The sequence below is a fragment of the Mandrillus leucophaeus genome, unplaced genomic scaffold (assembly GCF_000951045.1).
Source record: "Mandrillus leucophaeus isolate KB7577 unplaced genomic scaffold, Mleu.le_1.0 Scaffold108, whole genome shotgun sequence".
Lineage (NCBI taxonomy): Eukaryota > Metazoa > Chordata > Mammalia > Primates > Cercopithecidae > Mandrillus > Mandrillus leucophaeus.
Genome location: NW_012098987.1, coordinates 841,737 through 865,729, shown reverse-complemented (window position 1 = coordinate 865,729; position 23,993 = coordinate 841,737). Strand labels below are relative to the sequence as shown.

Below are 23,993 nucleotides of genomic sequence, written 5' to 3'. Positions count from 1 at the left end.
GTGTGTGTGTGTGTGTGTGTGTGTGTGTGTAGTCATCCTGATTGTTCTAATGGTTTTATAAGAGTATATGCATGTCAAAAGTTTATCAAATTGTTCGTGTTAAACATGCAGTTTATTGTACATTCAGTAAACTTCAGTAAAGCTACATAAAAATGTTGGGTGCAGGAACAAAAACCATGAGCTTTAGAGTTAGGCCTGCATTTAAATTCTTGCGTGCCATCAGCTATGGGAACTTGAGAAAGTTACTTCACTTTTCTGAGTCTTAGCTTCTGCGTCTGTAATGTAGAATTCTTTTTATGTTGTTTTGTTTTTGTTTTTTTGAGACAGGGTCACCGAGGCTGGGGTGCAGTGGTACCAGCACGGTTCACTGCAGCCTCGAACTCCTGGGCTCAAATGATCCTCCCACGTCAGCCTCCTGAATAGTTGGGACCATTGGCATGTGCCACCATGCCCAGCTAAATTTTTGTAGAGTTGGGGTTTTGCCCTTTTGCCCAGGCTGGTCTTGAACTCCTGGGTTCAAGCAAGCCCCTGCCTCAGGCTCCCAAAGTACTGGGATTACAGGCATGAGCCTCCACACCTGGCTGTAATGCAGAGTTCTAAGGAATAAATAGAATAAACTGTGTAAAGTGCATGACACAGCTTATTAAGTATGAACTTCCCTTCTTCTGATAAATGTCCAAATTTTTGTGTTACAGACATAACAAATCTTACTTTTTGATTTCAGGGAGTGCTGAAGAATTTAATTATACGAGAATGGGAGGCAATACTGTCATTGAGGGTGTGAATGATCGAGCTGAAATGGTAGAGACTCAAAAGACCTTCACGCTACTGGGTAAGAGCAAATATCCCATCCGAGGATGTAGCCATTTTCTCTTAAAAAAAAAATTAAGGCTAGGCATGGTGGCTCACGCCTGTAATCCTAACACTTTGGGAGGCCGAGGTGGGCGGATCATAAGGTCAGGAGATCAAGACCATTCTGGCCAACATGGTGAAACCAGTCTCTATGAAAAATACAAAAAATTATCCGGGCATGGTGGTGGGCATCTGTAGTCCCAGCTACTCAGGAGGCTGAGGCAGAGGAATCCCTAGAACTCAGGAGGCGGAGGGTTGCATTGAGCCGACATCACACCACTGCACTCCAGCCTGGCGACAGAGCAAGACTCCATCTCAAAAAAAAAATTTAAAGGGGATTCCCAGCATATGTGTGTTCTGAAGGCTCCTAATCAATTCTAATTTTAGGACAAACCATCAGAACGTATTTGGAGACTAAGTGGTCAAGACTGCTTTTCCCTTAAAAGAGCTAGAAATTAACCCTTTTTTTTCCTCAGCCTTCCTGGCTCACTGTCAGAGGCATGGGCTGCAAGCCATGTGACTGCTGTAAGCTCTTCTAGGCTGAGTACAAGGATGACTGGTGAAGCCAAGGTCCGATTCGGTTCAGAAGTGGAACGTTGGCCCTCTGTGGCCTTAATAGGTCTCCTGATGATGACAGTAATGACAGCACTTATCTGGAGCTTACAATGTGCTGGGCACCATCCTAAGCACTTCATACTCCTGTGTGAACTCATTCAATCCCTACAACCACCCTAGGAAGTCAGTGCTGCTGTTTCTCCCATTTTATAAGCGGGAAACTAAGGCACAGAGATGGGAAGTGATTTACCCAACGTTAGGCGGCGGATTCAGAGTAGAACTGGCTTTTGCACTCCAGGGTCTTCAAGCATCTCATTTTGTACAGAAAACCCCATCCTCTGTTGCTCGAATGCCGGCACAGGTGGAGCAGGCACGACTCTCACAGCACAGCCAGTTGCTCCCAGTCCTTCTCGCCTTACTTTTCCCACACAGAGCTCATGTTCAGAAAGGCTGTCTACCAGATGGTGTTTACAGAAACAGGCACTCGCTCTCCCATTCTGTATGAGTCTAGACATCCACATGAAGCTGCCAGTCAAAGCTTTTGATCAGGGTGAGGCCGTTGGCCATTTCTTTCTTTCTCTATTCTTTTCTTTTTTTTTTTTGAGACGAAATCTTGCTTTGTCGCCAGGCTGGAGTGCAGTGGCACGACCTCTGCCTCCCCGGTTCAAGCAATTCCCCTGCCTTAGCTTCCCAAGTAGCTGGGATAACAGGCACGCACCACCATGCTTGGGTAATTTTTTGTATTTTAGTAGAGACGGGGTTTCATCGTGTTGGCCAAGATGGTCTCGAGCTCCTGACCTCGTGATCCATCTGCCTCGGCTTCCCAGAGTGCTGGGATTACAGGTGTGAGCCACCGCGCCCAGCCAGTCATTTCTACGTCTTGCTGAAATCTCTCTTGCTGAAATCTCCCACCAATTCATTCTAAGTGCTTTCATTCTTGTAGCCTAGTTGACTGTATCTGAATGTAAAAGGCTAAGAATTTCAGGTTAAATATATCGAAGGAATAGGTAAGACGATCACAGCTGGATAATGGAAAGTGAAAACAAGATGGTTTTCTAAGCAAAATCACCATCAGACTCTGTTCCCTCAAACCTGCTTCAAGGAGAAGGGCAATTTGAACATTTTGTAATAGTAAGATAAACACTTTGGGCACTGATTCACATTTTCTGAAAATAATTATAGTCGTCATTTCAATCTCTGTATAATCTACTCCATGGAGAGCGGGCTCGGTGCGTGAGGAGGGGACAGGTGGCCAAACTCTGGCTGGGCTGAAGGATATGCCCTGCCCTGCCCACTGTCATCTCCCTGATCCTTCTACTGTCTCTCACCTCTATCATGTCCTCCTCACAGCAAGATAATGTAGGGCAAATCGAGTAGGCTTTGGGATCAAATGAATGTGAATTCAAATCCTAGTTGGTATGAGTCTAAGGTACCCACTCTGAGACTTGGTGTCTTTTTTTGAGACGGAGTCTCGCTCTGTCGCCCAGGCTGGGGTGCAATGGTGCAATCTCAGCTCACTGCAACCTCTGCCTCTGGGGCTCAAGCAATTCTCCTGCCTCAGCCTCCTGAGCAGCTGGGATTACAGGCACACGCCACCGCCCCCAGCTAATTTTTGTATTTTTAGTGGAGACGGGGTTTCACCATGTTGCCCAGGCCGATCTTGAACTCCTGACCTCAGGTGATCCACCCGCCTCTGCCTCCCAGAGTGCTGAGATTACAGGCATGAGCCACCGTGCCCAGCCAAGACTTGGTGTCTCGATCTGTGAGTGGCAGCACACCTTACCTTTCATGACAACTGGCGAGGAAGTGTATGTAAAAGTCCCCAGCACCAGGCCAAGCACGTAGCTGGTGCGTGGTAACTGCTACTCCCTGCCTTCTAGCTCTCTACATTCCCAGTTGTCTAAACCCTCACCATACTCTGAGTAAAACCGTCTCTTCTTCCATGAAACCTTTTTTAATTTTTGGAGATCAGCAATTTGCAGCCATTTGCCCCCGTGTATCACACAACTTAGGTTATGTTTACAGATTTCCATATCACATTCCTCAGTCCCAGGGCCAAGACTGGGACAAGGCGAGAGAGGCACTCACCCTCAGGACCCCGCATGTGCGGGGTTGGCCCTGGACACTTAGCCTGTGCACAGACCTAGATGTTTTAGACAAAGCCCTCTGGAGTTTTGTAGAGAGGTGGAGTACTGTGTCCTCTCACAGCGTTAACGGTGATGGCCGCCTGCTGTGCTGTGTGAAGTGGGCAGGTGGTAAGAGGTTGGGGCCACTGCACCTGTTGCCTGCACCTCTGCCTTCAAATGAGGATACCTCAGCAAGCGACCCTGCTCACACTTTTCCTTCACCTTGCACGAGGTCATCAGGGACTTCTCTGTTTAGACACGCTAGGGTGAAGCTAGATGGCTCATGAATGCTGTGGGTCTTTTCTCATACTGTGGTGGGCACTGGCGTTAAACTGCTTAGATATACCTTACTCAGTGTGACCTCGGGTGAGTTCCCTAACCTTCCTGTGCCTTAGTTTCCTCTTCTGTGAGATGGGAACAATACTAGGATTCCTTCCTGTGGTTGCAGTGAGCATGAGAGGAGCTGATGGGTGGAAAATACCGAGGACAGTGCCTGAGGCGGTGTTCCGTTCGCCTTCCCCTCGCTTCTGCTGCTGAGGTCCCTCAGCTGGCATTGAGATTACCCCTGGAGAAGCGCGAGAGGATGCATTTTGATTAAAAAGTCCCTCTCCTCTGCTCTTCTGCTGTGTCTTTCTCACGTGACTCATCCACTGATCCCTGCCATTTGAGGGTTGCTATGCCCCTTGCTCTCTGATGGGTCGAACACCTTGGAATCAGGCTGTCTCCAGGACCTCAGGCACTAGGAACTCGACCAGTGAGCTCCCCCTGGAAATCTGATTCAGGCTGGCATTGCTTTTGTGTGACAGGCTCACTAAGGGTGATTACTTAACACAGGTCTTGAATTCTTTCTTTCATATTACTGCTTTGGAGTTGTCATCTCCCTTTTGCGTTTCTGGGAGGCCTGGAGTAGTTGAGGGATTTAGTTATGGATCACAGAAAGCAGGGAGGAGTGCCAGGATGGAGGCTCCCGCACCTGGCGTTTTCAGTTGCTGCTCGTGGTCACTTGCCTGTCATTACTGTGGTGGAGGCCTAGGGGTATGCTTCTGTTGGACACATCTGTCCTTCAGATGGAGGAGCTACCTCCAAATGGAAAGGCCGCAAGTGCCTGGACTCAGCTGGAGCTGGAGTCTTCCCTGTGTTCTTGGATTGAAAGCTTTTGAGACTGATTTTATTTAATCTTTGTAGTAGAGGAGGCTCTGGGCCAGGTGCAGTGGCTCATGCCTATAATCCCAGCACTTTGGGAGGCCGAGGAGGGTGGACCACTTGAGCCCAGGCATTCAAGACCAGCCTAGACAACATGGCGAAACCCCATCTCTACACAAAGTTAGCTGGGTGTGGTGGCACACATTTGTAGTCCCAGGTACTCAGGTGGCGGAGGTGGGAGGATTACTTGAGCCTAGGAGGTCAAGGCTGCAGTGAGCCATGATCGCGCCACTGCACTCCAGGCTGGACAACAGAGTGAGACCTTGTCTAAAAAAAAAAGAAAAAAAAAAAAAGTAGGTTTTGAAATTGTTAAAGAACATGACCTACCTGCTAATGAAAACTCCAGGTATCCTCAAATGAGGGGTCACTGGCTTCCATTCCGGTGTCCATTCCAGGGTGGACCAGGCAGCCTGCCTGGTGTGAATGAGCCTGCCTGCCAGCCCGCGCGCATCTCTCAGCTCCTCAGGTCACCACAGTGTCATTAACACACACTGGGGGGATCCCGACCTGGCATCACCGGGCTCACAGCGTGCAGGTCTGCACTGTGATTTGCAGGGTTTGAACACACAGTCCTTTCTAGCAGCTGGTTTGCTTTCTTATTGGCTCCAGGAAATGTGCTAATGCCCTCATGGTGACTGAATATGGTATGTAGTTATAATTTATGTTCTACTTACTGCAATCAAAGTCCCAATGGGAAACATGGGGCAGGCTCACAATAGGATACAAGAGGGATTATTTATCATTTACAACTACAAAGTTGTGAGTGGAGTCTAGGGGATCTACTAATACAAGGGGCAGTGGGCACCTGGGGGCAGCAGCAGAACTGTTCACTGCTCTTTCCCAAGTGTTTCTGGGTTTCTGGAGCCTAGAAGGAGAGTTGGGTAAAGTCAGCCCCAGAGGAGTAGTGACCTCCTGTCATTCGGGCCATGCAGTCAGCTGGAGGCAGCTTCACAGGGACAGCGGCTGGGGAGGACGCACTCAGAACCTTCTGCGCTCCTCTCTCTGTTCTCCTGCCGGGGCTCCCCATGAATCAAGCCCAACCAAAGGCCAGAGGGCATGAAAGGCCATCGCCTTGGTTTATACCAAGTCCCCCGGGGCAGAGAGCAGACGATCTGGAGGGGCAAACGGCATCCCTCCAGCAATCCCACCTAGAAAATAATTCACGGATTCAGAGAGCTTGTGAGCAAAAAGAAAAGTGAAAAACGTTCAAAATCAAGCACAGAATCAAGGCAGGACGACTGTCTGAGGAACCTGAAGTGAAATGGTTACTCGGGTATTAATTTTTGTGTTGAACTTCCTAGCAGGCATGGCACAGGGAAAACCTGTGTATAGACACATATGACGTGTGTCTACAGAGGTCGACTAGAAGGAATAGCGCACCAGAGGCCCCTGGGTCCACTTCACGTTCCTGTCGCAGAGCTTGGCACTGATGCGACCTGCATATCTCGAATGAATCCAGGTGCCCATCTTACTAGTCAGAGAAGAGATGCAGTATTCCTAATCTGGGAAAATGTTTGTTTTCAGGTTTCAAGGAGGATTTTCAGATGGACGTTTTTAAAATCCTGGCAGCCATCCTACATCTGGGCAACGTGCAGATCACCGCGGTGGTCAACGAGAGGTCCTCAGTTAGTGTGAGATGCTCATTTGTTTTACTTTTCCTTTGTCCGAGGGTCATAGTGGAACCGGTTCGCAGCTGGCCTGCCTTTGCTTTTTAGCAGCAGGCATAGACGGCCTCCTGGGTAGACTGGTTTAGCAGGAAGCAGGCAGCAAGGGTTTTTCAGGGGTTGCCTTCAAGGAATAAAGCCTCCTCCCCTTGCAACAGTAGAGGAGGGGAAATGCGTCTTCTGTGTGTTTTTCTTTTATTCAACAAGTCCGTATGCAGCACCTACTAAGTGCCACGGACAGTCATAGCATCTGGGGAAACAGCAGTGAACGACACAAAGCAAGAAGCCCTTCAGAGAGCTTATGATCAGGGGTAGGGAGGAGACACAACAAGCAAATGTGATCTCCGGCAGCTGGTGACGGCTGGCACAGAGGAAAGTAAAGCAGAGGGGGCATGCGGAGGGGCCGTGCCTTTCATGTGGGGTGGTCAGAGAAAGCCTTTCCAGGAAGGCGGTGGTGGGCAGCGGCCTGAAGGGGATGAAGAAGCGGGTTGTACCTGTGGATGGGGGAAGAACAGCAAGTGCGGAAACTCCCAGGCAGAAGATGTCATTTGTGATACAGCAGGAAGGTCCATGTATCCAGAGGGTGAGTGACAGGGAGGGTGTGGATGAGACCAGAGGGAGAAGGGGGATGGCAGACCACGTAGGACCTTAAGGACGCTGGGTAGTTTTCAGCAGAAGGACACTCACTACCTCCTTACACCTGCTTGACTCAGACGTCAGTGGTGCTGGCTTCCTGGGAATGTGTTTTAAGTTTTGTGATAGATTTCTTTAATGGACACAAGTTAATTTAATGTGTGTTTCTTCTATGACACATACTATGAGTAGTGATTCTTGGGGGAGGGGTATGTGTTTAATTAGTCTCATCAATGTCCATGTAAAGAAGAAAACAAACACAAGTAAAAAATGTTTCTATGAAACACAGAATCTGCCTACCTTTAAAGCTTCGCATTAACAGTGACATGTCTGTCCTAGTCAACTCAGAATGCCATATCAAAATGCCACAGGCTGACTGGCTTCAACAATAGACATTTGTTTTCTCACAGTTCTAGAGGCTGGAAGTCTGAGAGCAGAGTGTCAGCCTGCTCGGTTCTGGTGAGGACTTCCTGGCTCCTAGACAGCCACCTTCTCATTGCGTCCTCATGGTGGAGAGAGAGCAGACACTGTGATGCCTCTTACGAGAACACTAATCCCATCATGGCAGGCCTCACCCTCTCGACTTTCGCCAACCCTGATTACCTCCCAAAGGCCCCATCTCCAAATACTGTCACGTTGGGGGTTAGGACTTCAACATCTGAGTTTTGGAGGGACACAAATATTCAGTCCGTAACCATGTCTATTTTCATGTCCCTCAAATAACTGATGGGAATAGTTGATCATTTTGTGTACCCGGTGAGTTCTTGGCTGTCTGCTACCAACGGTTTGGGGAGAGGGCAGAGCTGAGTGGAGCATGAGCTCCTGGGCTCCGCGTTTTAGGCCTGTTGCCGTGACCAGGAAGTAGTTCTCCTTCTTCTCCTCCAGCTTTCACCTCAGCACCCCTCCCATCCCCCCGCGGTGTGCGGACCTCCCAGAATGAGTCAGCTCCCCAAGTGGGAAAGCAGGGAGAGAAGTGACGAGAGGCCTGGGGGAGAGTCTGGTGTGTCTGAAGTGGCAGGTCCCTCTGTTTCTTTGCTCAGTTACCTCAGAGAAGCTGGGCTTCTGCCCTTTTTCCCCTAAACCCCCAAAGACTAAAAATGTGATTTCTGCCCAACAAATGCCACCACACTGAGCCCTCTCCCGTGAAGCTTGTTGTGAAGGTAGCATTTTGGAGGAGGAATTAACATTGACTGGCAGAAAATCCTTTCTGTGTTCTAAGAATATCTGTGGAAAATTCCCAGTGCTATAATTATTGGTCCTAGATTTGAGATCCATTTCCACCCATTTGTATCAGGAACTTGAAACGTTGGACACGTTAAATTTGGACAAAGCCGTCTGACTTTCTGAAAAGCTGCTGCCCTTTGCATTTTTTTCCCATAGCAGCACCTGCAGCTGAATTGTTTTTGACTCAGAAGGTTTCGTTCGTTCTTAGAAGGAAGGAAACCAAATGCCTCTGCCAGTCCCCTCCCTTATGAGGTCAGGCACGTCAAAGCCAGCTCTGTGTTACTGTGATGCTGGTCTGCAGGGGTGTGGGTAGAGCGCAGGGAGGGGCAGGGCTGTTTCCATGGCTTCCTCCACTGTGTCCTGAGGCTTTTTAGTGCAATCACGTGGGTGTCCTGGTGGGCTGGAATGGTGCCCGCAGGGGAGCCTGCCTTGGGAGTTTTCCTGACTGAGAGAGGAGCTGGGAGTCACATCCTCGCCTGAGGACAGGAGCTCTTTGTCCACACCGGCTGAAGGGAAATGGAAATGGGAGCACCTCTTCCCTCTTTTCACCTGCTGACCAGCGGGGCAGCTCTCATGCCCGGGCTTGGGGGAGAAGCAAGATTTCACTTTGTGCATGCAGGAAAAGTCCCACCCCAGGCCTCATGTCAGCGGAGGCACTAGCTCAGCCACGGGAACCGCACCAGTTTCTGCCTGGCAGCAACACCCAGGTACCTCCTGGACCATCATCCAGGCAAACCCCTGGCCACACGAGGTGGGGCAGGGTGAGTGCACACTCTTGACAAGTGGCCCAGGATGGTACAAAGGGAAGAGAGAGGGCTGCATCCACATCCACAGGAACAGGGCGGGGTCTAGGGAGGATGGCCTCCATGGCCTTAGTCACCACGGACATTCTTTGGTTAACATGAAAAATCAGTGTGGGATGCAGCCCTGGACTCCCCGGCATTGCTGCAGGGGTGGTCCTCCAAGGGCCAGGTGCAGGACCCGTGCCAGTGCAGCCCTCTTGCTCTACTCCCAGGTCTGTCTCCACCTCCTGAGGCCTGGACATCCTTGTGCCAGCTACTACTCAGCTCTTGCACAGGCCTGAGTGTGGGCACAGGGGCCTGGGCCGGGTGGGTTTGTGTGGCTTTGGATGGCTGGGCCACCTGACGGGGCTTGTGCTTGTTTTTGAAGGAGGATGACAGTCACCTGAAGGTGTTCTGTGAGCTCCTGGGCCTGGAGAGTGGCAGAGTTGCTCAGTGGCTGTGCAATCGCAAAATCGTCACAAGCTCTGAGACGGTGGTAAAACCCATGACCAGGCCTCAGGCTGTCAACGCCAGGGATGCACTGGCCAAAAAGATCTATGCTCACCTGTTCGACTTCATTGTGGAGAGAATTAACCAAGCGTTGCAGTTTTCAGGCAAGCAGCACACTTTTATTGGTGTTTTGGACATTTATGGGTAAGATTCTCTTCAGTGAGCCTGTCTTTCCTCCTTTACATGTTGAGAACCATGTGGTTTTTAGATTATTTTGTTCTGGTTCCTTTGTATTTCACATGATTAGAAAGATAACACTCTCTGCTTTTGCCCCTATAGATGCTAAGTACACTCTACTGGGCTATGGTGCCGTTTATTTAAAGTGCATTAAAGAGATGCTGAATTAGTAATGACTGGCGTTAAGCGCTTACTGTGTGCCAGCTCTGAGGCTGCCTGACTTCCCTGAGCTTTCTCACTTCATTCTTAAGCAACCTCATAACTATCCCCATTTTAGAGCTGCAACAACCAAGGCTTAGAAAGACTCTCAATAACTTGGTCACAGTTGCTCCACTGGTGGGAAAAGCCAGCACAGTTGTGAGGCTCCTGCTTCTGCTTTTCCCACCAAAGGCCCCTGTGGTGTGGAGCCCCGGGGTCCCTTCCCATTCAAATCACAGGGGACGACAAGTCACCTAGGCCTGCATCTTGCCCAAGCCCAGCGGCCAGAGGTGGACTGAACCCAGGTCTCTGATCAGCCACCCCCACCCCAATCATTTTCCGTTCTCGGGTGAGAAGGTCTTGGATTTTCCCCAGCCCTCCTCCCGGAGGTCTTACCCTTCATCCCATCCTGGAATTGGGTTCTTTTTCATTGTCTCTGCCTGGTCCTCCTTCTCTAAACCCCAGGCCCAGCTCCTGCTGAAACTGCTGGGGAGTGACCAGAGTGGAAGCTGGCATGGAGGGCTCCGCAGAGGTTGTTATCCCTCAGGCGTTTCTCAGCAGCTGGCCCCAGTGCCCAGCCCTTGCCCCTCTCCTGGGACCCACCCCGGTTTCTTAGCAGGAGAAGGGGGAAGATTGACCTGTGAAAGGCATCGTGGAGTGTTCCACCGGGATTGGGGGATCTTCCCCCACACCCTGGCAAAAAGCAGCTCAACCCCATTTCCCATGCAAAGGGGAGAGCCGAGCCCTGGCGTTCATGGCCCTGCTGCTGCCTCCTGGGGAGGAGGGGGACAGGGCCACGCCACGCTGTTGGACTTGCACCCAGGTGGAGAGGCAGCTTTTCCCATAGCTGTCAAATGGGAGACAGTGCCTCAAGGGAGTTGCTTTGTTTAATTTAGATTCTACGTTAATATGTATGGCTCCCAATTCATAGTACATGTCAACAGTTATAAAATGCTTAATACATTACTGGGATAGTCTAGTCAATTATTTACCTTGTCTTGTTCCAAGAAAGTGTTTGAGCAGCTAGTAAAAGCTTAAGTGAACTTTTAAAAATGGATAGTCCTCATTAAAAATAGTCCTGTTTCACTGTGGTGGAAATATGTAATTGTTCTGTTATTCCCTGTTCTTTTGGGTGTTTTAAAAATGTATTTTTAAGTAGCAGTCCTTTATTTTAAGAGTATATTTCTTTCTTTTTTTTTTTTTTTTTGAGACAGAGTCTTGCTCTGTCGCCTAGGCTGGAGTACAGTGGCACCATCTCAGCTCACTGCAACCTCCTCCTCCCAAGTTCAAGTGATTCTCCTGCCTCAGCCTCCCTGGTAGTTGGGACTACAGGCACCTGCCACCACACCTGGCTAATTTTTTGTATTTTTAGTAGCTATGGCGTTTCACAGTATTAGCCAGGATGGTCTCGATCTCCTGACCTTGCAATCTGTCCACCTCGGCCTCCCAAAGTGCTGCGATTACAGGCGTGAGCCACCACGCCCGGCCATTATTTCATATTTTTATCTAACAGATGTTTATATCCCAGGCACTGTGTTGGAGGCAATGGTTGAACAGCACAGACACACGGCTCTTGCCGCCGTGGGACCGAGACTGGTGAGGGCGGCAGGCCGGCAGTAGAGGTTGGGATGAGTCCTGGGAAGGGAGGAAGGTGTGCTGGAGGTTAGCAGGGGGTGGGGACAGAGCAGGGGCAGCCGTGTGCAAGGAGTAGTAGCAAGCTGGATGTTGGCCTCCAGGCAGGATCCAGGACCACTGTAATAAGGAATTTGAATTTTTCAGCTATGTGGAAAAACCTGAGACGAGTATTTATAAATTCTCAAAGACTTGTTAGAATAAATTATTTTAAGATTCCTCTCAAATATTCTAACAACAGACTCTTTGCTGCCACCCTTGAGTTCATGAGACGCCTCCAAAAAATCAGTTTTCCTCTAGGCAGCAGGGCTGCAGCCCGGAGCCAAGCCCTTCCCGCCCCCTCCAGCAGCCTCACTTCTAGGCTAACCCTCGCCCAGGCGTACCTGCAACTTTTGAGAAAGCTCATTTTGACTGGGAAATAAGGAAGCTTCAAAGGAACAGTTAGCATCTTTGAAAGCAAGTAAAGCTGAGGCTATGAGCTTCCAGGTCTAAGCTGAGAGCGGACGAAGGTTGGTGACTCCCCGGCCTGTCGTGTGTTATGTTCTTTGGACCCAGAGTTGGAAAAGCCTGGGTCTGGGGGTCAGACCCCTCGGAGTGAGCTCCATAGCATGCCAGTTACATGACCCCAAGAAAGTCACAGAACCTCTCCAAGCCTCAGTTTCTGCATCTACAGGATGGGGCCTGTCTTGCAGGGTGATTTTGAAGACAAGATGGAAGGTATGCAGGTACCTTGAAAACCATAAGCATGGATCCAGTGTGAAGTGTTATCATAGTCAGTTTGCCTTTAGCATTTTAAGTCACAGATCTAGGTCTTCCCATAGGTCCTAAACTTCAGTTCTTTGTGCCCCCAAATAATGCATTGATATTTGACATTTTGCCAGGTTCTAGAAAGCCCTGCCCTTGGCCCCAGCTGTGAGCTGCAGAGCGCACTGAGACCCTTTTGAATCTCCCCTAGGCCCAGCCCTGGCCTTGCTTCCATGAGCAGACCAGCCTCCAAATCTCTGAGCCACCAAGGCTGCGTGTGGAATGGGGCCGTTCGAGCTGCTATGCGTCACCCTGGAGCTGCCTAGAGGACAGTCCAGGTTCTTACCCTGCCCAGGAATCCCAGATTGAGCCAAACCAGCTCAGTCAAGTGAGACTCCCAGGGAACCCGTGGTAGGAGCTGGCAGGAACCTCTCAGGATTAGGGTGATTAAGAGCAAAGCTTTAGAGGCACCAAGCACTGGGGTCGAATTGCATTTCTGGCACCACTTGCTGGCTGTTGGTCCTCACCATGGTCACTCCTTCTCTGACCCTCGTGTGACAGTGGAGCCACAGGAGCCCTTCACATAGGGCTGTGTTAGGGTTAAGGGAGGTGACATGCATAAATGCTGACACCTTAAAGCGCTCAGCAAGCTGCCTTCCAGCTGGAGCGCATCTGGCCAGGTGCTAAATCTGGCGCCTCTGTTTTGTTCCGCCCACAGCATGTTTTGCAGAGTGGGATTACTCACTTAAAAGTCCCAGTTTTCTGCCTTTTCTTGAGAACCAGTGAATCTAACATCCTGGCCCACATTCGTCCATGGCTACGGCTGGCAGGAGCTGAGGAGCAGCTGCCCCTTGGACAATCCTGATGGCTCTCCAGCCCCCGCACGGCTCACTGTTGTGCCATATCTAGTCTGCTTCCCAGGCCTGTCCCCAAGGGCTCCTCTCAGTTCTTGAGCTTGCAACTTCAAAGCAACTGCAGAGGCAAATGATGAAAGTCTGAACATGGAAGCCAGCCGTGTCTGTCTCGTCCCTGACGGAGTGTGCTGGGCTGTAGGATATGAAATGACTTTGTCCTTTTCCTCCAGGAACTCTGAAAGCACTCCTTCGGGAGGCAAAATTGTGCCGCAATTGTGCTGCTCCTGCCCTCAACAGACAAGGAAAGGAGAATAGGAAACCACATTGCCTTCTCACTGAAGGCACAGGCATCACAGTCAGGCAGCTTCGCAGCTAAGTTCTGACACAAGCTGTGTGACCTTTGGCAAGTTTCTTAACCTCTCAGGCTTATTTTTGACCTATAAAGTCAGAATAACAATTGCCAATATCACTGTTGTTGTGCAGACTACACCATATCGTGACACGCCTATTTTAATGCCTTGCTTGGGGTAGGTGTTTTATACCTACCAGATTCCTTCCAGGGTACAACCAGGAAAAGGGTTATGTATAAACTGACTACTAGGATATCATTAAAACCAGAAGCTTTGAGGGGCATTTAAAACTTGTAGAAGATATAGCAAATGTTTAAGCTTCTAAGTGTCAAAAAATATCTATAAACAAATGCATATGTCCTGCTTCAGGTTATATTTTAACTTGTTTAAATTGTATTTCAGTTTTGAAACCTTTGATGTGAACAGCTTTGAACAATTTTGCATCAATTACGCTAATGAAAAACTGCAACAACAGTTTAACATGGTAGGTGACCCTTCTGCCTTCTTGACTAGTTCTCAGCTGTGTGTATGTGTGTGTCTGTGTGTCTCTGTGTGTGTGTGTGTGTGTGTGATCATGGAAAGAGGCATTCTTCTTCAGATTTCAAATTTTTATGCAAGGAGCCTCACGCTGGGTTACTGCACCACCTTGTGGCCAAATCTTGAAATCACACCCTCTCATCTATTTGCTCTTTTTTGAGTCACCTGCCAATGTGTGAGCCTTACTGCGCCTCTTGGATACAGACCCTCTGTGCAGCCAGGCAAAACTATTTAGTTGGTTGCCTGAGGCCTCCACTTTCTTTCGAGCCTCTCTGTCTTTGCACTTGCTGCTTTCTCTGCCTTAACCCACCTGCTCCTGTTTTTTCCCCGTTGCTTTATCTTCACCTGGCCAACTCCAGCTTGTGTTTTGAGATCCAGCTCCCCTGAGAGCCTTCCGTGATATCTCCTGGCCTCCTCCTATGTGCTTCCTTGTCACAGGCCCGTCACATGGGATTATCATCATTTGCATGCAAGTCTCCAAATAGACTTAGTCACCTGGAGAGTCCAGGACTGGCATCCTTTGTCTCTCTCAGCCCAGTGCTTATCTCGGCGCATGCAGCACTAAACAGCAGATGGCCAATGGATTATGGGAATGAGTTTCTCCAGCCTTAATTTAGAACAAGACATATATGGTACCTTCGTAACTACTGATAAGATCAAATGTATCCTCCCATGGAAACAGACAGGAGATGGATTCCAATTTTTTTTCCCACTAGGAAGATTTGTTTATTCAAAAGACATTTTTGAGTGCATATTGTGTATACCAGGTACCAAGTTAAGTGCTGAGATAGAAAGATGAATAAGACAATTTTTAAAATGTTGACTAAATGCTACTTGTGGCCGTTTTGGCATTTATTATTGCTATGTGTATTGAATACAATTTCGACCTCTTAAATCAGTTCCCTAGATGCAAGAACTTTAGTGAATTCACTTTTGAACTCCCAACAGTACTGATGCCTTTCTGCTCCTAACAGAAATCGATGAAGTTAAAAGTTGATTGGACATCCTTCTACATTGGCTCTACCATGAAACTACTCTCATATTTTTTTAAATAGTTGCCTCCTTCACATTTCTATTTGGCTCTGTTTCTGAAAAGCCATGAAAGTGAAAATGCTTTACTAACTCACATTTTCCTTTTAGCCTACATCCTAAACTTTGGCTACATGTTCATGGGAAGAATTTTGATTCCAGTTCATAATAGAAATCATGTATTAATACCCTAACAGTTACTCCATGGAAAGGTTATACCTTTGTTAGTGTTAGTCTTATTCGCCCTCAGAACCCCTGAGGAAAAGTCTTGGAGAGCTTGGGCTTTGGCTCAAACTAAATTGGGTTTGAGTCTCAGCTCTACCTCCCTCTGGGACCTGGGGCTCTCTAAGCCTCTGTTTCCTTGTTTTAAAAATGAGTCGTCATTACACATTGTATGCATGTGTCAAAATACCACATGTACCACAAAACTATGTACAACTATTATATATCAATTTTAAAAGAGTCAATAATAGCTGTCTAATGTTGTGAGAAGACCTAACATTGAATCCTACTCAGAAGTTTCTTTTTTTTTTTTTTTTGCCCAGAATTAATTCATGTATAACTATTAAATTTCATTCCATTGTAAATTTCTATTTCTTTAGCATTTGCAAGGCTTTCCTGGAAATTTAACATTAATAACTACAGCTGAGGTTTATTCCAAGTGCATATTCAGTATAACTCACCTGAAGTACAACTCTCTGTGGCTGCTACCCTGTCCCCTGGCTGCAGTGGCGTGCTGCTCCCCAGCATGTCCACCTTACCCTCAAAGTGACACTGATGGCAGATGGCTTGCCAAAAATCACAAATCAGAGGCTGCAATTCTGTTTTTTGTTTTTGCTTTTGTTATCCCCTCCTGTTCTTCTTCCTCATCCACTTCCTCCTCCTTCTCTTCCTTTTTCCTCTTCTCCTTTTTCTGAGTCATCCGTCCATCTGTAGATCCTCCCAGGAGGGGTAGTACCTTCCTTCAGTTGTCGGCACAGGAAGCTTTGGTTAGGACTCTCCTGATCTCCGGTCTCCCTCATCTGGCTGCCACTGGGCCTTGCACCTGATGCCCGCAGGGAGCTCAGCAGTAGCAGGTGTAAAGTGCAGGTGCCACCTTCTCCTCTCAGCCCACTTACCCTCCACGTGACTTTCTGTGGTCACGTCACACCATGGACCCCGTGTCCTGAGCCTGACGTCCATCCTGACCTCTTCCCTCGTCATCCTCCTCCCCAAGTCGCAGCCACCAAGAGCATCGGGCTGAGTCCTCACTGGTCTCATTGCCTCCGGTCCTTCCCTCCTCTGAGCCATCCTTCAGGTCTCGTCATAATCCCTCCACCCTCCAGTGGGTCCTCACTGCTCCTAGAAAAAGGCCATAGGCCCAGAATTCTCTAGGGAGGGTGTGAAGGTCTCGGGTGATCTGACTCTACCATTCTTTGCCACCACATTGCCTGCTGTCCTCCTGTACTTTCTAACCTGCTTGAGGTGCGTTTCTCAAGCACCCATTGAGCTTTTGTGCGGTTCCCACTGGGATTCCTCCATGGGAGGCTTTTGTTCTTGATGCCCCACCTACCCCACCCCACCTCACCACACCTCACCACCTACCAGCCCAGCTTTCTTTCATCCTCCATGGTAGGCCTGAGTACATCCTCTGGAAGCCTCCCGGATACCCCTACAGCCCAAATAAGTAGTGCACAAAGATCTCTAAGCAGTGGGCTTCTCTCACTGGCCCGGCAACTAGCATTCTCAGGTAGTTGGCGCCACCCAGCCAGGCTGCATTAGGCCAAAGAGGCTGGATCTGTCCTTAAATAGCTCCTAGCAGGAAGGGGCTGTAGGACCGCACTGAGTACCATGTGGTGCTGGTGGTGACACAGGCTGGCCCAGGCCATGTCCTGGGAGGTGGAGACCCACTCAGACGAGGTGGGAGGATGACAGCTAGACCCGCTTTAGGAACTCAGTGGTATTGATCATAGTGTGGGCCTTGTCTGTACTTCAGGGTCTTCCTGTTTAAACATAAATATTACAGATCAACCATTTATGTTTTCCAAATGCTTACGTCCTGCTCTTTGGAAACACATTTTAATATTCTGTTTTACTTTCTGTATTAACTTTGGATTCCCAGCATGTCTTCAAACTGGAACAAGAAGAATACATGAAGGAAGATATCCCTTGGACGCTGATAGATTTCTATGACAATCAACCGGTTATTGATCTGATTGAAGCAAAAATGGGAATTCTGGAGTTACTGGATGAAGAATGTTTGGTAACTTTTAAGAATAATTGTTTTTTTCAACTTTTAAGTATTAACAGAGGAGCATTTTGCAAAGCAGTTTTTTTGAAGTGTGCTTGTAAAATCCTGGTGTTTACCCAGTTGGTTGGGTGGATATTAATGCTGGGACAGCATCCACAGCAGGGACCCCAGAGGGCCCGCTGGGCCTTTTGCCCTCAGCCTGTGTAGACCACCCTTGGGGAGCTGCACCACCTCTTAGGTAACGTCCAGCACGGAGGCTGTCCCAAGGTGTCTGTAGAAACATGCATGGAAACAGCAGGTGACTCCACTCAAGCTGTCGGTGACTAATAACAATTGAGTTTTCTTTTACATCCTGGTTCTTGTGAGTCATCAGCTATAGCTGAAAAATCAATATCGTATGATTCACCGGAAGAGCTCTCTAGGAGTTTTCTTCTTACCTTTCCCTCTGGGAAACCCCGAAGTCGGCCAGCCTGGCAGTGTCTCTTGTGGGGGCACAAGAACAAATAATCCCCAAGAGGGGATTAATAAGGTTTCGGGGTTAAAAGATTTTTTTTTTTTTTTTTTTGAGATGGAGTCTTGCTCTGTCACCCAGGCTGGAGTGCAGTGGTGTGATCTCAGCTCACTGCAACCTCCACTTCCTGAGTTCAAGCGATTCTACTGTCTCAGCCTCTGGAGTAGCTGGAATTATAGGCGCCCACTACCAGGCCCAGCTAATTTTTTTTTTTTTTTTGAGACGGAGTCTCACTCTGTTGCCCAGGCTAGAGTGCAGTGGTGTGATCTCGGCTCACTGCAACCTCCATCTCCCGGATTCAAGCGATTCTCCTGCCTCAGCCTCCTGAGTAACTGGGATTACAGGTGCACACCACCACGCCTGGCTAATTTTTGTATTTTTAGTAGAGATGGGGTTTCACCATGTTGGTCAGGCTGGTCTCAAACTCCTGACCTCATGATCCACCCGCCTCAGTCTCCCAAAGTGCTAGGATTACAGGCTTGAGCCACCATGCCCAGCCATGCCTGGTTAATTTTTTCTTTTTTTTTGTTTTTTTTGAGATGGAGTCTCACTGTCTCCCAGGCTAGAGTGCAATGGTATATCTTGGCTCACTGCAAGCTCTGCCTCCTGGGTTCATGCCATTCTCCTGCCTCAGCCTCCCAAGTAGCTGGGACTACAGGTGCCCGCCACGACGCCCAGCTAAATTTTTGTATTTTTAGTGGAGACGGTGTTTCACCATGTTAGCCAGGATGGTCTCGATCTCCTGACCTCGTGATCTGCCCACCTCAGCCTCCCAAAGCGCTGGGATTACAGGTGTGAGCCACCGCGCCCGGCCAATTTTTGTGTTTTTAGTAGGGGCAGGGTTTCCGTCTCAAAAAAAAAAAAAAAAACATAACGTGTGTCAAGAACGAATTTTGCAACTAGCTTAGCACAAGGAGGTATGCTCTTATTTCAAGGAGTGAGTTAATTAGGAAGTAAAATAAGAAAAACTGTTTTCCTGAGGCAAGGGAAGGGGAGGACTATCTATTCAGGTGCCAGCTTTTTCCCATTCACGCGTGAATAAAGGTCATGTTCATGTAATGGAACCCACACTATTTTTTTCCTGAACCTTTAGACTTCTTTGGGAAGAAATAAAATACCGCCCATTTTATAGAAATAAAATTCTTCATTCTAAAGTCATTGTGCGACCATTTCTTTTTAAAGTTTTGTTCTTCTAAAGGGACATTGATGTATCCATTTAAATATCACCTCAAACACCCCACAACTATATGTAATTGTTATTTGTCAATAATTTTTAAAGTGCCCTAAAGATTAAGATCAAGGACAAATTGATGCCTAAAGTTGCTTTTTTAAAAGACTTTAAGGCCAGGCGCAGTGGCTAATGCCTGTAACCCCAGCACTTTGGGGAGGCCAAGGTGGGTGGATCACCTGAGTTTAGGAGTTGGAGAGCAGCCTGGCCAACATTGTGAAACCCCGTCTCTACTAAAAATACAAAAATTAGCCGCGCGTGGTGGCAGGCACTTGTAATCCCAGCTACTTGGGAGGCTGAGGCAGGAGAATCACTTGAACCCAGGAGGCAGAGGTTGCCATGGACTGAGATGGCGCCGTTGCACTCCAGCCTGGGTGGAAGAGCCAGACTCCATCTCAAAAATAAATAAATAGGAAGCCTGTAATTGAGAGCAGTTCACTAAAGTGCCAAATCACCTTGGTTTCTTAGAATTAGTGCTTTTCCTCGCCTGTATGAATCTCTAGTTTTCTTACTTGCTAGTTGCTTTATTTTTATTTTTCAGTTACCACATGGAACTGATGAAAACTGGCTTCAAAAGCTGTATAATAATTTTGTCAACAAGAACCCTTTGTTTGAAAAGCCTAGAATGTCGAACACATCCTTTGTCATCCAGCACTTTGCTGATAAGGTACTGCGAAGGTCTCCAGCAATGCCGTCGACCCCAGAACCCACACAGCCTCCAGAAGGAGTAGGCAGGCCGGGAATGTTTCTGGTCAGATTCAAGTCACACTTAACATGTAGCTTTGATAAGTGTGTGTTTAACAGTTCCTGCTTTGTTTTTATGATGACATACATGAGTTTCAACTGTACTACTTTAAAGACGAATGTGTTGTTAAAAGACCTCACTTCTGATTTTGAATTTACTGTGAATTCATTAACCTCTTATCAGTTTATTTTCTGTATGAAATTGTGATCATCAAGACAGCATAATTCTTTCCTATGATGAAAGCTATATGTTTTTCTGAAGTTCTATTTGATTAAACTGGACTATATTACAATGGCAACATAGGTTAATTCAAGATGTTGATGGGTTATCTTCGTGCTTTTTTTCATCTTTTGCGTCTTTTTTCTTCTTTATATGTCTCCTTTTTCTTTTTGCTAAACAGATGTTACTTGTCTGAAATGAAAAATTTTTGTTAAAATTGCATTATAGAAAGCTTAGAAAACAGAAGGAAAAAATTGCCATAACCACCTGTCCTAAATGTACATTCTTATTTGTTTTCCTTCCTTAAGGGAGCTCCTACCTCCTCCCATGTCCTGGTTGGGTGTTGCCTTGGTAGGCTAGCCCAGTGCCAGGGCTCACGGGAATGACTTGTGCTTGTCTGTGTTTATTGCAGAGGCTGGTGCTGTGAGTCAGAGCTGGTCAGTCCCGAGTGACTGATGGTGGAGGGAGGGGACAGCAACCTGGAAAGCTATGATCACCTTTGTGTGCTCACAGAGGACTGTAAAATATTAAAATATAGGATTGGCCGGGTGCAGTGGCTCACACCTGTAATCCCAGCACTTTAGGAGGCTGAGGCGAGTGAATTGCTTGAGGCCAGAAATTAGAGACCAGTCTGGCCAACATGGCAAAACCCCGTCTCTACTAAAAAATACAAAAATTAGCCAGGCGTGGTGGCACGCACCTGTAATCCGAGCTACTCAGGTGATTGAGGCAGGAAAATTGCTGGAACCTGGGAGGCGGAGGTTGCATTGAGCCGAGATCATGCCACTGCACTCCGGCCTGGCCGACAGAGTAAGACCCTGTCTCAAAAAAAAAAAAAAAAAAGAAAAAAAAGTTAAGTTTTTAGTGCTTAGACTTTTTCAGATAGGCTCCTGAAAAGATGCCTATGAAATGAATGATCATATGTAAAATTATATTTTCTAGCTATTGTCATAATTTCAGGGTCTGGTCCCTGAACCAGAAAGGAAAGGCCAGACTCCATAAAAAGCACATACGGGATTTCTTTCAAGCGTCTCTTTTTATAGGATGTAGTTTCTGTACATGTAAATTCTCTCACCTGCCACTTCCAGGAAGTCTCCCTTCAAAAAACTAGGCAGCGTTTGGACTGGACTGTGGATTGATTGGTGGGAAGAACCCACACACGCTATGGGGTTAGATTAGGTTTTCGGTCTCATTGGCCAGGGAAATCAGGTCATATTGAATGCAAGGCAGCTGAGCTTAGATGTAGCAACTCAGCACATCTTCCCTTGGTCCCAGAGTCCCCAACAGAGGCACCAGCTGCCTGTGACACTGTCCCCACAGATGCTCGCCCGGACCAAGAAAGCTCTATATTTGCCACCTTTGCCTGTCTGTCCTAGTGGCTCACACCACCATTCTGGAAGAATTTGTACAACAATCCAGGTACTTCATTCACAAAGAAGTGTTTACAAACAGCCGGTGTTCCTGGATCTTAACCTACCGGCAAGAGTACTTCCTTGCCTAGGGTACAAAGCAGAGGCCATGCCCAGGAACCCTCTGCCTCCAGATTCCAGCACTCTCCCCTGTTTCCTCATTGTCAATTTTTAACATTAATTTTAATATGTTTTTAATTTATGAAAAATATATTATCACATATTAAGATATGCAATCCAGAGGCATGAACTATAGGGAGGTTGAATGTTTAAGCAGCCACCCTGATGTGCCATGGTTTGAGAGATTCGAGAAGCGTTACTTACCAGAAAGGGCAGCATGGAGAGTTTTTCTAAGCCAGATTCAAGCAGTGCAAACGTTTACCCACTCTAAACCTGACTCTCAGGGCTTGGCGGCTCTCGAAGGCCCGGTGGTCAGCTGATCGGTTTTTCTATCCTTTCTACCACATTAATGTTGATTTAGGAAACGATGTCTGTTTGAACCCAGTGAACACTACTAAGCTTTTTCCTCCTCCTGGTGGCTTCAAAGGCAAAGGGAGACCTAAGTCAGGTGTTCTTGTATGAACTGCACATACCGCAGGGAGCAACGGGACCCCTGTGGCCAGAGGGAGCTGACAGGTGAGTGCAGAGTGATCAGCAGGCAGGTGAGAGATCCAGGTGGTAGGAGAGCAGACGCATTCCCAGCTGATACATAATGGGGCTGCTATGGTGGCGCACAGAAAACAGACCTCTTTTTGTAAGATCGCCTCTATAGCCTTTTTATTAATCTTTCTTTAAAAAGAGATGAAACTTGTGCTTAGAGCCTATATTCTTTGGCCTCTTTGGGAATAATTAATTGCTTCCTCTGTATAGGTAGAGTATAAATGTGAAGGTTTCCTGGAGAAAAACAGAGACACCGTCTATGACATGCTGGTCGAAATCCTGAGAGCAAGCAAGGTCTGTAAAGTCCTAGTGGTAACTAAAACTATTATATAATTGACATGGATCTAGATGTATATAAGGAAAGAGTAAGGGGAGAGAGAGAGCGTGTGTGTGTGTAAACTCTCTGGACAGTGGTAACTTGTAGCTCACAGTTACAAAAAGATAACTACTGTAAATCTACTATATGCAAAATCAGAAATCAAACATGCAGATGACGGGAAGAACAGCTAATAGAACCATTAAAGAATCACAATTCCAACCACATGTGGTGGCTCACGCCTGTAATCCCAACACTTTGGGAGGCGGAGGTGGGTGGATTGCTTGAGGCCAGAAGTTTGAGGCCAGCCTAGCCAAAAAGGCGAGACCCCATCTCTTCTAAAAATATAAAAACATTAGCAGGGAGTGGTGACATGCCTGTAGTCCCAGGTACTTGGGAGGCTGAGGTTGGGAAGACTGCTTGGCCCTGAGAGGTAGAGGCCGCAGCGAGCCATGATTGCACCACTGCACTCTAGCCTGGGTAACAGAGCAAGACCCTGTCTCAAAACAAAACAAAACAAAATACGAAATTCACTCTGAGAGAAGATAAGACATTTAAAGAAATAACTGATACAAAGCAGAAGGTAGTAAGTGCTTTAAAAGAGGTACAAATACAAGATGAAGACAGTTCAGAGAAGTCGGGATTCATTCATTCATTGTGAAGGGGGTGGGGCTGGAAAACATTTTTTTTTCTTTTTTTTCTTTTTTTTTTGAGACGGAGTCTCGCTTTGTTGCCCAGGCTGGAGTGCAGTGGCTGGATCTCGGCTCACTGCAAGCTCCGCCTCCCGGGTTTACGCCATTCTCCTGCCTCAGCCTCCCGAGTAACTGGGACTACAGGCGCCCGCCACCATCCCCGGCTAGTTTTCTTGTATTTTTTAGTAGTGACAGGGTTTCACCATGTTAGCCAGGATGGTCTCAATCTCCTGACCTCGTGATCTGCCCGTCTCGGCCTCCCAAAGTGCTGAGATTACAGGCTTGAGCCACCGCGCCCGGCCATGGAAAACATTTTAAGAGATTCATGGATAGGGTTTGGATTTGCAGGGATGAGAATGTGGAGTAGGAGGGAGGAGATTGCAGGTGGAGACACAGAGTGAGCCAGGCACGGAGGTAAGAATAGTAGATGTTTCCACTTTCTGACACTTAGAGTGATACCCACATACAGACATTGACACACTTTTCTTCTCTGTTCCCATTCCTGGGAAAGAAGCCATGAGCCATCCCTAGGGAAGACGATCCTCTTGTGGAATTGAGATTTGGCTATAGACGTTGGTGAGGTTGTTCACTGCCCACTAGTTTAGCTGGGTTGTCACCATTTATGTGGCTTGTATGAGTGAGGACTGTGGACAGTTGCTTTTGGACATTGAGATCCTCTCTGTTCCTTCCAGTTTCATCTCTGTGCCAACTTTTTTCAAGAAAATCCAGCTCCTCTTTCTCCTTTTGGTTCAATGATTACAGTTAAATCTGCAAAGCAAGTCATCAAGCCAAACAGCAAGCATTTCCGGACCACGGTTGGGAGCAAGGTACTGAGAAGGTGTTTGAGAGTGAGGGTTCTAAAGGCAGGGCCAGGCCCTGGGGAGCCAGGGCACTCAGAGGACCCATATTCCAG

The 23,993-nt window shown here is 47.7% G+C and overlaps 1 protein-coding gene across 1 annotated transcript in view; it reads left to right on the top strand.

The window, feature by feature from the left end:
• Nucleotides 1–23,993, top strand: part of MYO5C (myosin VC) — a 120,246-nt gene that overhangs the window by 29,730 nt on the left and 66,523 nt on the right. The window contains 8 exon segments of the mRNA XM_011986298.1: nt 725–832; nt 6,261–6,367; nt 9,428–9,693; nt 13,907–13,988; nt 17,172–17,312; nt 19,581–19,706; nt 22,283–22,366; nt 23,773–23,907. Of these exon segments, the coding sequence (XP_011841688.1) occupies nt 725–832; nt 6,261–6,367; nt 9,428–9,693; nt 13,907–13,988; nt 17,172–17,312; nt 19,581–19,706; nt 22,283–22,366; nt 23,773–23,907 (1,049 nt within the window).